The 16,487-nt window shown below is 47.1% G+C and overlaps 1 protein-coding gene across 1 annotated transcript in view; it reads left to right on the top strand.

The window, feature by feature from the left end:
- Window positions 1–2,540: 2,540 nt before the first annotated feature.
- ANTXRL (ANTXR like) overlaps window positions 2,541–16,487 on the top strand; it is a gene marked incomplete at its 3' end in the record, with an annotated part of 49,745 nt that continues 35,798 nt past the window's right edge. Inside the window, exons 1-5 of the mRNA XM_084290488.1 lie at window positions 2,541–2,736; window positions 14,457–14,528; window positions 14,680–14,751; window positions 15,886–15,967; window positions 16,071–16,104. Of these exons, the coding sequence (XP_084146614.1) occupies window positions 2,576–2,736; window positions 14,457–14,528; window positions 14,680–14,751; window positions 15,886–15,967; window positions 16,071–16,104 (421 nt within the window). The 5' untranslated portion in view covers window positions 2,541–2,575. The remainder of the gene's footprint in view (window positions 2,737–14,456; window positions 14,529–14,679; window positions 14,752–15,885; window positions 15,968–16,070; window positions 16,105–16,487) is intronic.

Raw genomic sequence — 16,487 nt, 5'->3', positions numbered from 1 at the left:
GAATTTCTTTGAGGTATGAAACGATTTATGGCACAGCTGGTATGTAAAATATAACCATCAAACGTCTTGTCATAATCAAATATTTCCTAAATCCGGACTAAGCAACATCGGTTTTGAAAGATGTCGTTCCCTATAAATGCCTTTAACGCCTGGCAGAAGATTCTTATGAGCATGTTGACAAAGGGAATAGCCCGGGTTATTTGATTAGTGTCCATGCAATCTGAATATTGGCTTGTATCGGAAAAAGAAACGTCAAGCCTTTAATGCTTTTGAAAGGGCGGGTTTTCGCTACAATTAGGGAGTAATCTCACACCGATAACGGGGCGAGGCACCTCCGGGCTCGGTACGCGCTATAACGGGGCCGGGGCCGGGGCCGCGCATCCCCCGGGGCCGAGCACGGGCAGCGCCGAGCCCCCCACCGGGACCTGGGTGCTGCCGGCCCCATCGCCCCCCCGGGCCGGGCCAGGAAGGCATCTCGGCACACCGGGACGGGCAATCCCCACTGCGCTTCGTGCCGCAAGCGATCACGTTTGCGCGGCTTTTGCGCAAATAGCTACAGAAGGAGTGAGAACGGGGTGAGCAGACGTGGCGAGACTCTCTCCCGTTCCGTACCCGGTGCCTGTCCAGCCGAATTCGTCCCGGGCCGTCCCCAGTCCGCCCCGGTGAGGACGCCAGGCTGGGAAGCCCGGCGGTGGCTCTGGGGACGGCCGCAAGCCACCCGCTGCGCCCGCGTTTGCGGGACGGCCGGGGACGGCCGGGGGCTCCCAGCATCAGTCGCGATAATCACTGGGCAGTGCCAATCGCGACCTGCCCGGGACACGGCGCCGGGACAAGGGGCTGGGGCTGCGGAGCGGCTGCGGGAAGGCGCAGGCTGCCGACGCTAGTGGGCACCGTCGGGGCGGAGCGGGAGGACGGGGGATTCCTGCTGCCCAGCAGCCGCTTGCTCATTTTTTGTGAATGTCACCAGGGAGGATGTGGGTTTCTTGGATTTCTCCATGATCTAAGTAATCGCTGGGTCCGAGCTGGCCGGCGCACAAAAAAACTTTTCAAGTGGTTAACTCGAGCGATGCGCTCGTCTTCGAACCGCGCAGGGATTTAACCGGGAGAGTGGAAAACCCGGGGGCTGCTACGGGGCAGGGGCTCGGGGCGGCGGGGGCGAGCCGCGTCCACGCGTGTCCGTGTCGTGCGTGGAGGAAAGGGACCGATGGGTGCATGGGGACACGGCCCGGGACAGAGCCCCTTGGGGCTGCAGGGAGCACCCCGTGGCCCTTGCAGCCGTGCTGTGCCTCGCCGGGGGCCGTGCGCCCCCTCGGCGCAGGCTTTGTCGCCGGGAGGAGGTGTCACTTTCTGCTCGTGGCTCCCGAAAAGCGGCCGGAGCCCCCCCCCCCCCCCCCCCCCCCCCCATGACCGCTCGGCTCCCCAGGAGAAGCGGCCCCCAGCGAAGCGATGGGTGTTTGGGGGGCGGCGTGCCAGCACCCCACGGGGGATGCGAATCGCCTCGCCCTTGAATCTTGCTCGAAAGCCTCCCCCCAAGAAAGAGGGAAACGTCTAGTCCCAAGCCCGTCATGCAAAGTGACTCCGCTCGCATCCCTCCCCGTGGCTCTTTTCATTAATTAGGAGCTGCAGCGGCTGTGGGGGAGGGAGAAGCGGCTGGCAGCCAGCAGTTATGCAAAATTTGGAGGCAGCATCCAGATGAGCTGGGGCAGCTCTTCGGGGCAGCGCTTTGTGCCCTGCGGATGGCAGGCGGGTGGGATTCTGCTGCCCCCATCAAAAGATTTTCGTTTCAGCGTTATTCATTGCCTGCTGGACGCAGCGGGAGCAAACTCAGTTTTCTACCACAGCAACGAAGCAATTTGCCGTGACATAAGACAGGCGTGAAAACGCCGTCCTTTCGCCCCTCCCCAGGCAAGAAACTTTGCAATTACCCTCGTCCCCTGCAACCCAATTTCGCACATGTGCCCGCACCACGTACTCCCCCCCCTCGCCCCTGCTTTCTCCCAGGTTTTTGCAATGATGCCCTAGAGCGACCTGGTTCCCCTCTCCCCACTACCCCTCTCCTCCCGGAGCAGCCCGGGAAGGGATGGGACGGGACGGGAGGCTCTCCTCTCCCTTCCCCCGGTCTCCCCACTCGCAGCAGTCGTTCCCCGCTCGGCATCCCGGAACAGGAAAGTCCCGCTTCAGCTTTCCCCCATAAGATCCTGTCTCCCCCCGCCGCTCCCCTCCCTCTGCCCCTTCCTGCCGCCGGCCCTCGCGTAGGGAGCCGCTCCGCGCCCTGCGGGACCGGGGCTGAGCCGCTGGGGGCAGGCGCTGGGGCATGGGGACAGGGCTCTGGGGACCCTCCGGCCGGGCTCAGCCCCCAGCCCTGAGCCAGCCCTGAGCCAGCGGGCAGGGCTGTCCGGAGCCCGCGGGGCTGAGCTGAGATCCTGAAGTCAGTGGTGGTGAGGTTGTTTTTTGTGGTTTTTCTTTTTTTCTTTTTTTCTTTTTTTTTTCTCCTCCCTTAGCGCTTCCGATCATACTGTAAGGTCGGCAGCCAGAGGGAGACTGGGGGAGGAAGAAGACTTAAGGAAGGGAAAAGATGGCGAGTTGCAGGAGCGGCGTGGAGAAAGCGGCGTTTTTGTGCTGCTTCTTGCTGGCGAGCGGGAGCCTAACCTCCTGCGCCCGGCCCGAGGAGGAGGAAGAGCACGAAGAGCAGCGCTCCTGTCACGGTGCCTTTGATCTCTACTTCATTCTGGACAAGTAAGTGACAGCCACGTTTAAAAACCTTTATTCACCCCTCACTGCCTCCTTGCATCAGCAGGGACGTTGCTTTCCCCTCTCCTCCGGTTTCTTCAGGTGCCTTCCCCACATCTCCCCTGGTGCTGAGCACGATGCGTGGGGCAGGGGGCTCAGTTTTGCTCCCCCAAACTTGTGCGGTTCTCAAGGGCAGCATTTATGGGAGCCCTGTGCTTTATCACAGGGCTAGTCACACATGCGAACCCAGGAGATCAGATCACCATCAGGTTGCACGGTGTGTGAGCTGTGGGTGTTGGGTTCGAGGGGACAGTGGTCAGTGCCCCCGGTACTTCTGGAGTCCGGTGCCAGGGCTTTGGCAAAGTGCTGAAATGCTGCCTGTGCCAGAGCGGTCTGTGCAGAGCTACCTAAAGTTAAGATTCAAGTGCTTGTATGTAACAGTTGCCTTTTTCACATGCTTGTGGTATAGTTTTATAAAATTTGTTTCTGAGGAGCTTCTTTAGAATTGCCTAAACCTATGTCTGAGTTACATCTATTGAAATATGTTGACAAACACTTTTCTTTAATATCACGCTATTCTAATTTAGATATGGCCTGAGGGTTTGGTTAAGCTCACATTTGTAGACACGTTACAGCAAGTACCAGTGAAGTCAGTGGTAAATTAGCACACCCACAGGTGGTTCTCAGAAGGCCCACATTTGTTTTTCTTGGTGCACTGCTTTGGCTTGACAACCAAGGGTTACACTCCAGGAGTAAATTGTTGGTCTTCTGCATACAGTGAGTGTGATGGTCATCTTACCCAGTACATCCTGGGTTATGTGACAGGATGTGACATGGTACTATGAAAAACGAAGCCTTTTCTCTGTGATCCTTGCACGTAAGCCAGGTACTAAGTCTGCATTGTGCTGTTTCCCGGCTGGGAGAACAGTTCAGTCCATCAGGCCTTCTGCACAGCCTGCATCAGGCAAAAAGCTGCCACTGCTCAGGAGCCAGCAAGTCCCTATGTTCCAGAAGAAGACAAAAGCATCATTAGTAAAGATTCTGCTTTTAGAGCAAAATGGTCTGAAGACTACCATAGACATTCTGCTTTTCTAAAAGATGTGCTAACACATTGTCTGGGGGTTTTGTTGATTTTTTTTTTTTTTTTATTACACTGAACTTGCTCCTGAAGGCCCCTTCCTGTCTGGAAGGAGCTCCGTGAGGGGCTAGCGTTAGCGCTCAAATTTGCACTCGTCACAGTTTCAAGGCACACCTGGTACTGTTATGTCCACTTCCTCTACTGAGATCCCAGTAACAGTAAATGTTGGTGATTGCAATATGGGTTCTCTGTGTAGCATGGTATGTCTTCTTCCAAGTGATTTCCTTGTCTACAATACCATTGTGCACCCCTAGCAATCAGCACACAGCATTCCTGTGCTACTTCTCTTCTGTAAATCAGAAAGCGCTTTCCTGGAGTGGTTGCTGTTCTCAGTCACATTGTATTTGAGGAGATCAAGGCAGAGAACAAAGTGACTTGCTCAGAGTTAGGTATGTCAAGCAATAGAATGCTGGTTGTGCAATTAAGATCCCCTTTAGTGTTGTGGACACAAAATAATGTTTTCTTTTAGTAGGCTATGGGTCTTGCTTCTTGGCCCAGGGCTGTTTCCTCTGTGCATTGCTCCACGTCAGACCAGACCTATCATGGTTGGTATAAAAGTCATGCATTTAGGTTTCAGTGGGAAAATTCTCTTTGTGTTCAGTTGTAAACTGCGTCCTCATAACCTTCAAGAGGCTGAAAGAGGGTATCTTGGATAAAAAGCTACATTAGAAGCTATTTGAGCCTGGGTAGATTTAGAATCCATTTCCACTCCTACAGGCCAGTGGCAGAGCTGCTTCTGGCCTTGATGAGGCTGCATTACAATCCACATGGGTAATATTAGAGTGGCAGATCTCAGGAGACATAGGTCCCATGCTGCTTCCCTGCTGTAACACAATGTGTATGGTACTCAGAGAGAGCGTACGTGCTGGCTGCTGGTGTTTAGTCACAGATATATCCAGTGACATCTGGCACGACATGAACACTTGTTGAGGCAGCAGGTGGATAGACTCTGGATCTTGGGACAATTCTTTAGAAAGGAGCTAGAGATTAGTGCTGAGAAGGGTCAGGGTATTCCTGGTAGGGAGAAGGCAGGAAGCCAGTTATAAGCAGCTGGTCAAATCTGGAGGTGCGGTGGATGTGTTTTACAGCTGGATCCATGCTCATGCATATCTAGGAAGTATCCTGGCTCTAATTTCTAATGGGAGAATCCGAAGAGGAAAAACACTGGTATACTGGTAGGTATCCCCACATCTCCAGGGCCCTTTGCTGGTGCCTTGCCATTATGGAGCTAGATGCATTCAGTCTTAATTAGATGTGTAACAATGGGATTGAAGCATTGACTCTGTGAAAACCCTGGGTTTTAATCCTGTGATCCTGTAGCACACTCTTTAGCTGAATGACATACCCTGTCTGTGAAGTCAGCCTGGGTGAAGCAAAATCACTTTAAATCTGCTTTACTTCCCTGTAGAAAGATGTAATCTCTCATCTGTAGGAAGCAAACTGGAAGAAGACAGCAAACCATTCTCCTTATGCATGTAGGCACTGTGTGTTACTGCAATGACTTTATTGGGTCATGACTTTCTTTTCGTTCTGCCAGGCGAAGTCTGTGGGGAATCTAATCCTGCAGGCAAGAACCATCAGAGGGAAAAGATCATCTGCTTGTGAAGTTATCGGTATAATGTATGTGGTGCCAATTAGAAAGAGAAACTCACTGAATTCTTACAGCTTTTCTTTTCCTGAAGTTGACTGTAGCCCTTTATGTTAACTTTATGGGATAGGCAAGATCGGAGCAGCGGAACTAAGCCTTGGATGTCCAAGAAACTGGCATAGTGAAAGGGAAAAGCAGCATGTGTGGAAGGGAGACCTGCTACTGTACTCCTTAGGGTTGTCTGACCATGTCAGAGCCCCAGTAGGTCTGTCTTGTCTCTGGGAATACTTAAATAAGCAAATCTCTTGAAGCTACAAGAACTGGACACTTGCTTGCTACAGAAGTGGCTGCCTAGAGTCTGCAAACTTGTGCTGTCTGTATGTCATACTCCAAGTTATGCAAGCTTGAGCTTATTTGTATGTGTATTGGAAGGCTTCAAAGTATTATACTGAAGCAGCAGAGATTTTTCTGTTTGTAGCCAAGTGGAGTCCTGTGCATGAGGTAAAGCAATATACCATGCTGTTGGTATACTCATTTCTCCTGTGGCATATGGTGAGATCGTGATAGAAGAAGGTGATAACAAAGACCTCATGTTCATCTTTAAACAACCATAGCTACTAAGTTAAAACAGGTAAATGGGTAGCTGAGCACTCTTCACTTGCTTTGGTTGTCGAAGTGCTTGAAGGACTTCTTTCAGACCCATCCCGAACTGCTGAGGACATGTCCTCTTAGGGCTTTAGCTGCTTGACTATTCTGGTCTTGTATTGACATCCTTGTGCTTGAGTATGTAAACACTTCCCCTTCATCCCTGCCTTGCTGTTAACATCCAGCTGTTGTTTGTAATCATATTGCAACGCACTTGCACAGCAAAAAGGATGACTGACCTCTAGTGTTTTCTAATTATAACCATGCCTGGTGGCATCATAATGATTAGTGCAACAAATATAAGTCCTGATTTTAAAAGGGTTTCCAACTCTGCCATAAATATTTGCTCTTGGCAATTCTTAATATGACAGATCTGAGCTTCTGTATTTACCAAATACAAAGAAAGATCTTTGGTTATTTTTTGACTGTAGGACAGGATGGAAAATTGGGGGGGGGGAGGGGGAAGCAAGGGAGAATGTGAGATTCTAAAAAGTATTTTTTTTCCTGCTGGGATGTTTGCTAAAATTGTTTGGATTTTGAGGTAAAATGAGCTGTGCTTCCTTGAGAAAATGTTTCATTTTTCCACAGCGCAGACCATGGATGTGCAGATGTCTGAAGGCCCTGGCTGACTTTCTTTTAGAGCAGCAATTGTTTTTTTGGGGGCTGGACCAACTACCCTTTCTCATCTTCCCCCTGAACTTGTGGATAGTCCCTCTTCACAGTATTCCTGTCTCTTGGGCCCCCAACAGTCTTGCTTTTCACATCAGTTCTGCTTCTCCTGTGCTTATAGCAGCAACTTTGCTAAAGACATCAGCACAATGTAGCTGGTTGAGCCTTCTCCCTGGTAATCCGTTTTGCAGATGCCTTCCTTTACCCTTGATAAGCCACTCTCCAGAGGTCAGCACCACTGGGTAGGGAACTGGTGCAGGAGAGCACAATCTCTGCTGATTAGATGGGAAATTAACTTCCCTGTCTCCTCTTTTTTTTTTTTTTTTTCCCCTTGGTTGTTCCCCCCCAGACACTTCACCTTGAAAAAAACAGTTGTTTTGTGGGAATTGTTGGGTGGGAAATGAGTTGATACTTCCTCAAATTTTAGGCGAGCCAGAAGGCCATCAGAACAAAAGGCATTTCAGTAGCTGCTATTCTGGACCATGTTTTTAATCACTTTAAGGCAAGTATAGTGCATTGATGATCTCCAGATTATTCCCCACCCCATATGTCTTATTTAAAGCAAACAAAGAAGAGTCCAGTAAACACGTTTTACTCCTATCCTCCCAAGAATGCACGATTTCCTTGCCAATTTTTTGAATGAATTTAGCACTCATGAAAATCATGAATTACAAGCACTGGTGAGAGCAAGTAGTTTTGGCTTTAGACTCTCACTGGAACCCTCTGCCTTTCTCCCTGCATTCACGTGGTCCCAGTCCCCCAGTGTTGGGGCAGAGCTGGCCCAGGGAGTTCCTGCAGCTCCTTTCTGCAGCATCTTGGACTGATGCAGTTCTGTGCATGGGTGCTACGCAGGGCATGAGGAGTGGAGCTAACAATGTTGTGGTCGGAAATTGGAGTGCTGGCAGAGATAGGTACCTGAACATGTGTTCTGTCACCTCACCCCATTGCTTTTGAAAAATCTCGTATTTCACTTCTAACTTCAAACACTGCTGAACTCCATTTTGGTGAGCAAGGATATCTGCCTGTTGCAGCCAGAGTTAAGTTCACTGTAAGATTTGGGACCTGATGCAGGTAATAAACTGCATATCAAGATTGAGAGGACTCAATGTCAGAGTAGAAGTATCAGTTTTGTTCCTTAGACTTCATTGACTGCCATATATATTTAAAAATAGTTTTCTAGTGTCTGTATCTTTTCCTTTTCTGTCTGACTTCTTTTCCCCTTTATAATGTAAACTCATCATCTACATGACACCTCTCATAGTCTCCAACTGCCTGTAAGCAATATTCTTTATTGTTTTCAAAACATAGCCTGTTGGTATTTTGCCTTTGTATCTTCCTTTGTTGTGGTTATGTTGCAGCCAGTGTTGGGATTTCCTTACAACCAGGTATAATTTTATGGAATGTTCCAAAGGAAATTTTTATTCAGCTTCAGACATACCTATGTTATTGGAACCAGGCTTTATTTGTTTGCATTTTGTCTGATATTATTCTGCCAGATTTGCCTTTTGGAAGGGAAGAATTCCCTTCCCCCTGCACCAAGAAAAATTTCTTTGTTAAACCCAAGACAACGCTAATGGGTAGCAGTTATTTGACATAAAATGTGTACAGTTAACGGGGGAAAAAAAGCCATGGCAGCTTGTCATTTGCAGTCTATTTAGGCATGTAACTACATCTGATTTATTTGGGGCTTGAGCCAAGGAAGTAAACTGTAAGATTCCCCCTGACTTAGGGTTTCAGTTTGCTTGAGCTCAGTGATTGAGAATTTCATTACTTTTGTAATGAAGCTCGCAGGCCAAATGCTGACATGCAATGCAGTCTGAGTTGTTACAAGGTGTGGTAACACGAAATCTTTTCATCTCAAACAGGGAGACAATGAAGTGACTCCTGTGAGTTCTTGATGATGCCAGAGCCTTGCTTTCCTGCTCACAGTTACTGCTTGCACCTTGTTACAAGTGCTGCAGCCTGACTGGGACTGAGGGCTCTGCTTTGCTCCCTGTGTTTTGTTCAACAGGACTGGCATGCTAAGACCAGGTCCTCCAGGTTTGGTGCTGCTCAGAGCAGCGCTGGAGCTTTCCTGGGAAGTCTGAAGTAGTTGGATGCAGTCCGAGAGGACCTTCAAATTCTACCTTGCCATGTACTTCTCAGGTGGCTGGGTGTGTCACAAGAGCTGTAATGCTGGAGGACAGGATTTGTGAATTAGACAGCCAGAGCAATGGGTGGTGTTTTGAGGGATGATATATGTAAGTCAGTGATGTTGCTGCAGATCTTGTCAGTAGTTTTATAAGACAAAGCCATCTGTAAATTAACGGTTTTGTTCATAAAAAAACCTTTTGGATTCAAGTACTTTTGAGTCCTGTGTTTGGTGCACTGGCCTAGGACTAAGAAAAATCTGCTTCCTAGCCGCTTTTCCATATCTTTCTCCTCTCCGCTCCAGTCCCTGTCTTGTCCATTAATATTGTAAGTACTTTGCAGTGAGGACTGCTTTGGAGTGGCCACTTCTGCCAGTGTTTCTAATTGCGTTTGGAGCAGATAATATAAACTAGTTCTTCCTAGCCTGGATGAATCACCCGCTGAAGGTCCCTTCCATGCTTGCAAGAAGCATTGTTTGAGAGAGGAGGGCCCTTGTCACTTTGAATGCTCTGCTGGCTCACAAGAAGGGAGACGAGGGATGGATGAACATGCGCGTGCATGTCTGAAGCCACAACAAACTAGATGCCCCAGGGTTTGCTTTTATTGCAGAGCCATTATTAGCCATGTGCAAGAATTCTCCTGCTGTCTGCAATGTGGTTGTGGCCACAAAGAGCTCTCTCCAAATAACAACAAACTGCCTTATTTCTGAGCAAAGGGCTGTATTGAAGGCCACCATTAGCTCAAGGGGATACTTATAGGGACCAGCAAACTTGATAGCTGTTTTATTCCCCTGACACCACACTCAAACTGAACCCAGAATCAGTAATAACAGGTTTGTGGTTTGTGTTTTTTTTTTCTTTTTTCTTTTTTTTTTTTCCCTCTGGGATCTCTGAAATAGCTGCCATCAGATAATTAGTAAGAGACAGGCAAATGTTGGGTGTGTGTGAAATGTAGGACAAGGGGCAGCTCCTTATTTTCAAGGGGTTTCCCTCTCCTGCTTGAGGCTCTGAGTCCTGCTGCCTGCTCTGTGAGTGTGGTAGTATAAACGCGGGCTGTTTGGACAATGCCTGGGTATTAACTCTCACTATAGAACTGCAGGTCTGAGGTGTATTGCAGCACTGTGGGCTCCTGGCAGTGAGTTTAGCTGTAACTGTGGATCACGTATGTCCTGGGACAGGCACCTCAGACATGACCCCAAAGTAGTAGAGTGGAGTGTGATGGCCTGGGTGCCAAGTCGTCCTGCTTGGCTTCTCTGCCTCCAGTTTCCACTGCCTCTGGGGGCTGCTAGGACAGGAAGGGCTGACTCCAGCCCAGGTTGTGCTGTGCTATCAGCAAGGGTCAGGCATGACTCTGACACCACTCACTGTGTTTTTTACACTGATGCAGAGCTCCGCTAAGTTGCACGGAGTCACTCCAAAGTAAGCAGGAGCAGAATCGAGGCCTGCGATCACATCACTTCCTTCCGCCCCCAGAAATACTTACCGGCCTCCTCTTTTTTTCCCCTCCCATCCAGCAGTAGCAATGTGAAATTCAGGAAAACGGCAGCAGGAGCAGCAGCTGCTCCTCAGCGCGGGCCATGAGGCAGGGAGTGCATTCTTTCCTATGTTGTGGTTTGCTGACTCCTCTCTTTGTCTCGTGTGTAATGGGAACTAAGTTTGGGCACTGGGGAGCAAGCTCCCAGCAACTCCTGTGGGTTTTGTGCTCTGGTTGGGCCCAATTCTGATGCCAGTTCCTTAGGTATGGACCAGGGGGAATTCTGCTGGATTTGCTCCAGTCTCAGCCTAGCGAGCCAGCAGCAGAAGCAGCCCCTGATATGTTTGTTCTCTGCAGCATTCTGGCTCTCTGCAGGAGCTGTCTGTTGCTCTGTGTTTGCCTTCACCACGAGAATCGTGTAACTTCTGAGGACTGAGGCCTTGTCTTCCTGCCTGGCTCTGGAGGGTGCATGAGCCACCAGTAAGCGGTGGGTCATTACCCACAGGGGTCTCTGACTGAATGCTCTGCAGGGCGTGTAGGGTTACCTGGCTGCATTGCTGCCACATGGCTTCCCCAACCTGCTGGTGAGGGTGGCCAAGCATGGGTCTTCTACCCGGTGTGCTTTCTACACTGTGCTGATCTATGTTTGGCTGATGCTTTCCTTATTATTCAGAAGTCTTCACTGCTCCCCTGAAATCTTATGGGAGTGGCCAAACAGGCCAGGCAATGAATCTGTTTGGGGTTGGTTACTGATGATGGCAGTTTGGGACAACATGCCAGCTTTGTCTGAGGCTCCTATTAGCACCAGTAGGCTGGTTAACAGGAATTACTTTTTTTTTTTTTTTTCTTTCTCTCAGTTATCATAGGACTAAAATGGTAAAGGCACCAAAACTGCTGTAAAAGTCAGGCTGTGAAGATGTCCAGGAATAATCTGTGGTGCAGAGAGTATGAAAAACCTCATACTTAATCTAGGATCAGGAACGGTGGAGTTGAAAATGGGTGCCTTTCAAGCATTGACCTTTGTCAGAAATGAGCTAAGAGTATGCTTGGAGGGGTTTAAGTCACAGCCTCCCACTTGCCGTGGAGAAGCAAGGCAGAAACTTCCTAGTTCCATCCAGCCACGCAGCACAGCATGTTAGTTTGTGCTGCCAGCAAAAAGGTTTTTGTGGTATTAAAGCTAAGATGCAGAAAGCAGTGAAATGTCTCGGTATTTTCCCTAATGCTGGGATACTTCTGTTTCTGTCAGTGTTGGGAGTACTATTTGACAGTAGCGGGCAGCTTAGTATATAGCTTAGCAAAGCTATATACAGTAAAATTGCATTTTGTTGTTGGAAATTTTCATTATTCTATCACTAAAGTGGCCAATTTAGAGAGGAATAGGAGGGGCAGGGAGGGGAAATCATGTCCTTTTGTAAGCCAGGCCACCTCTGGTTCTTGAGGGCTTTGACATTACCAGCATTGGTTGTGTTTGAGCATCGGTGTCAACAGGACAACACCTGAGCTTGAAGGAGTGTGATGGAGGAAGTAGTTAAGTGCTGACCACTTCCCTGTCCCTCTTCATATAAGATTTGGAAACAGTAAAACTTTTCTTGCTAGAGCTTCTGTCTGGCTTTGACATTTCCCAGCTGACAGTCAAGAAATAAGCCATGTGTGGGTGCAGAATTCCTCCCAGTGGAGGAGGAAACCCCCTGCTGCCCTGAAGTGCCTCTGCTCAGCAGGGTTGTAGCTCTGTGACAGTATGCTTCCTGCGAGGACTAGTGCATGACAGAGGCATCCTTAGCTTTTCAGGGGTAGGTACCTATAGATTTATTACAGCCACTTCTTTTTACTCTTAACACCACTCGTGCTTTCAAAGATGGGATGTTTTGTTATATTTAAGGTTATCTGAGTGCATAGGAAGTGCATAGTATTAAGGCTATCTGTGCATTTGTACCGTGTTTGTGTTTTTCCACTATTAATGATATACAACTTTCTTAAATTTTCAGTGTCTGTTGTTTTTTTATCAAGCTGTTCTTCGCCTAAAAATTAGGTATGTAAGAGGAGAAAGAAAGAAAAAAAGAAAAAGCAATTCAGAGTTCTAAGAAGGTACTGGAAATGATGATGATTTGTTGCCATTATGAAGAGAATTAGTTGCTACTTTCTTTTTTGGATTGCATCATTACCTCTGCAGCTGGCAGTAGAAATTTGATACCTCATTCAAAATAGATCCGTGTTTTCTGAGTAGGAAGCCAGTAGTCTGTATAAAGAAGTAACCCTGTTGGAAACTGCAAGAATGGAACTGAAATGGGATAGCAAGCTCAGAGAGAAAATGAAGTGTCATCTCTGGGTGGGGTAGGAGGGTAACTTAAAAATAAAAGTTGGGAGCTCTAAATTCATAGATCTTGATATCCTGAACCTTGCTTAGGTTCAAGGTAAATCTGAGTTCAGCTAACTTAGAGGCTTAGTCTGGGACTTCCAGAAGAATTCTAGAGAATTATACATGTAGGTGTTGGACTGCTTCAGATCCCTTTTGAAAAAGCACTCCTTAATCCATGACTATGTGAAGTATGTACTTTTTTTTATGATAAGAAAATGGCTTGTTTGCTAGTAATGCCATCACCTTTTCTTGGCACTGTTCACAAATATGTGAATTTGGCTCATCCATTGACTGACACACAAATTGGAGACTGAGTAGTCCTTGGTTTGATCAGTTTCTGGTGCTTTGTTGCCCTCCCTTGCTGTCTGGCAATTTAATTTCTTCATTCTTTGATACCCAGTTTATTCTGTGAATGAGTCACCAGTTCTCCAGAAAAGTAGCATCAAAGCACACAGGCAGGCTCATTCAAGTTTAAATACTTCAGTGGTCCCTTGATGGTTTTTGTCCCTTTCTTTGCTCTCCTTCATCCCGCTAGCACTGCTGCAAGGCACGCAGTGCCATATTGCACTACATGCATGGACTTCTCTTTGCTGGTGTACCTGGTGTATAGGGGTGGATATAGGATTGCTTTGAAAACCCATAGCAGAACTGCAATTTTATTTCCCTTTTCTAACACACTAACTGTCATTAGACATTTGCTGTGTAAAAGGAAACCTAAGGCAAAAATTTGTTTCTTACTTCAGTAGTTATGTTTCATAAGTATTTTAGTTCTTGCATCTAAACCTCTGTGATCCTTCAGGACATGCTGCTGCACTTTTCATCTCTCTACTTGTGCCCAAGACACTTGATGCAGGCGTTCACCTTGCAAGCCAAGTGAATGAGCCATTCATTCATAAACACCACAGTCCTAGGGAGGCCTTTTCACACCATTGACTTCTCATGTTTTGTAGCCTTTCAAGTGGCTTGGAAGTGTATGCCGTAGATCCATACAGTGCAAATCAACTGCACTGTAGATATGCTGCACGCAGGGCTCTGAGGTCTGAGTCCCACAAGACTGCTAGGGTTGCTGAGAATGTAAGACCAAACTGAGAAAAGCCATGGAGTGTGAGTAATGCAGTTTATGGATCAGGAATGGGAGCAAAAACCCCTAAGTTTGTGCATATAACTTATTGCCCAAGTTTTCACAGGAAGTCTGTAGCAGGCAGGGATCGACTCTGCAGAACGCTAGTGCTGTGTGTTAGCTATTAGTACTGCCTTTCCCCCTCTGAATTACTTCAAAAGCTTTTTCTTTTGAAACAAACAGTAATTCATGGAAACATTCTCCCACGCGTTCTGGGAGGGTCAAAGACCAGTCCGGACTTTCTGTGTGGCTGCAAGAGCAGAGCTGTGCTCTAGGAAAGTAAATAGTCTGTTAGCAGATAATTTAGCAATGTCAAATATTTTCTTCTAGTTCAATTCATTTTATAAATATTTTATGTAACAAATATTTAAAAAAAAATATTTCTACTTGTGTTTAGGTCAGTGGGTTTTGTAATAATTGTTCTGTTACCACTTCCAGCACAACTGCTGTAGAAGCCTCACCAGAGCTAGCTGCCCCATCTCTGTGGACCTCTGTCCAGGTTGTGTCTCTAGCCACCTCCAGACTATTACAATCTTAAAATTCAGAGTGCTACAAGGAATTTCACTGTGAAATACGATGAAGGTAATCCATTATGTTTTGTATACAGATCTGGAAGTGTCAGAAATCATTGGACAGAGATTTACTCTTTTGTGGAAAGCCTGGCTGAGAAGTTCATAAGGTAAAGCTTTCTTAGATGGTATTTTAAAATTGATTATGTATATGTACACATACACATGTTCATGCATTATCTCTCATTCACTCCTTATGAAATGAAAATCTGCTGAAGTAATGTGTATGAGACGTGGATCTGGCTTGTTCTTCTGTTTCAGTCCAATGCTGCGCATGTCTTTCATCGTTTTTTCTTCACGAGGCACTACAATCATGAAATTAACAGAAAACAGGCAAGTACTTCCCAGCTTTCATCCCTCCACCCCTCCTCTCAAGTCACTCTCAATGAGTGGCCCCAAAACTAGGACGCAGAGCTCTGTGTCAGTCTTCAGTGTGGCATCAGCTCAGGTACCTGCTTGATGCCAGCAGTGATTGTACCAATGGTGCTGGAGTGTTATCTGCCAGGCTGTTGCATCCCTGCCTTTGGACAACACCTGTGCAAGAGGTGCTTTGCCACTGTGCAGCCAGGCCACAGCCTTTTTAGGAGAGTCTTAGGCCAGAGCAAAATTCTTGTTGCCACCTTCACAATCAAGCCCTCAGGCCTCTGTTGTCTAGACAGAGGTCAAACTTCTTTACTTTTCCCAGGGGGAATTTTCTATTTTCAAATAGGAAAATAGTGTTGAATGTGGTATGAAGGACATCCCTAATCCCAGCCCCTGATTTTTACCTTAATCCCACATACTCCTGTTTCCCCTGTATTTGTGGCTGTGAATCTTTAAGTAATCAGGAAAACTAGTTTTAATTTCCCTGAGTGATCCTCTTAGTTTCCAGGTGTTTGTTTGCGGAGTAGGAAGCTATGCAACAGGAGTGATGGTGTCCAAGTCACTCTTGTACCAGGAAACTGTATGAAGAAGTTTGAGCCTCTCGTCTGGGACAGGAAATTCTCATTCCCATCCTATTTTCATGTTTTCTGGCCTCTGTCTTTATAATGGAAAAGTCTTAATCCCAACTGTCCTGATGATTGATTGAATAATGAGCTTTTAGTCATCCCATTTTCATGACAGGGCCATAAGCTTTTAAATTCTCATTCCATCTGCAGTTTGTCAGTGTTCAATATCTGGCATTTGCTCTAATTCAGTCTTTTCCTGGCTGACAATATAGCAGAATGAGGGAGCAGTGTCAGCATTTCACCCTTAAAAATGTATTAACCCCAGTATTGTATCATATGCCTGGTTTTGTGCTTCTCTGGGTGCTCAGCTCATGTCACAACTGTTTTTTAATCTTAGTTTTACAAGTGTTTTAGCTGGTGTGTATGTGCTTTGTGCCATGTATTGACAGGATGTGTGATCTAGCTGGGTTACAGGAATATCTCACGGGGGGAGGGGAAAACCACCTCTTAATAAAATTCTTTTTTTTTTAATCCAAAGGGAAGCCATAAGACGAGGTCTTGAAATTCTTCAGTATGAAGTGCCTGGAGGAGACACGTTCATGCATGAAGGATTTAAAAGGGTACACACCACTACACCTCCTTTCTTTGATTTATATATGCAAACTTTGATCTCCTTTCTTCTTCTGCACTCAAGAGCTAATAATGTTCTAAAATTTGTTGCAGGCAAATGAGCAGATTTACCATGAAACCTATGGAGGTAGGCATTGCTTATCAATTGTTACATATCTGCATGGAAAAGACAGGGGTGATGGTATTCTTTATGTGACCTGCAGTAAACCCGCTGAAAGAAGTGTTGGAGAAGGGACTGGTGTTACACAATCATTGCATTCCATTTTGACTACAGCCCTACTTTCAGATGCATGATTCATGGTTTATTAAGACCAGAGGAGACCATTATAATCCCAGATCTGACCCAGTGCAGAATACAGACCAGAACACTGCAGCCGGAGCTGCCCGTACTGCATCTAGGGGACAGGAACACCTTCACCCTGCCCTGCCCTGCTCTGTCCTGATGAATCTCCCTGCCCTGATGAATTCAGCCCTGTCTGCTTCATGCCCCCAGGTTCTCCTTCTTGTTAG

The sequence above is a fragment of the Netta rufina genome (genome assembly GCF_964035555.1).
Source record: "Netta rufina genome assembly, chromosome: 7".
Lineage (NCBI taxonomy): Eukaryota > Metazoa > Chordata > Aves > Anseriformes > Anatidae > Netta > Netta rufina.
The sequence above is the reverse complement of the archived record's forward strand: the minus strand, read 5'-3'. Positions and strand labels throughout refer to the sequence as shown.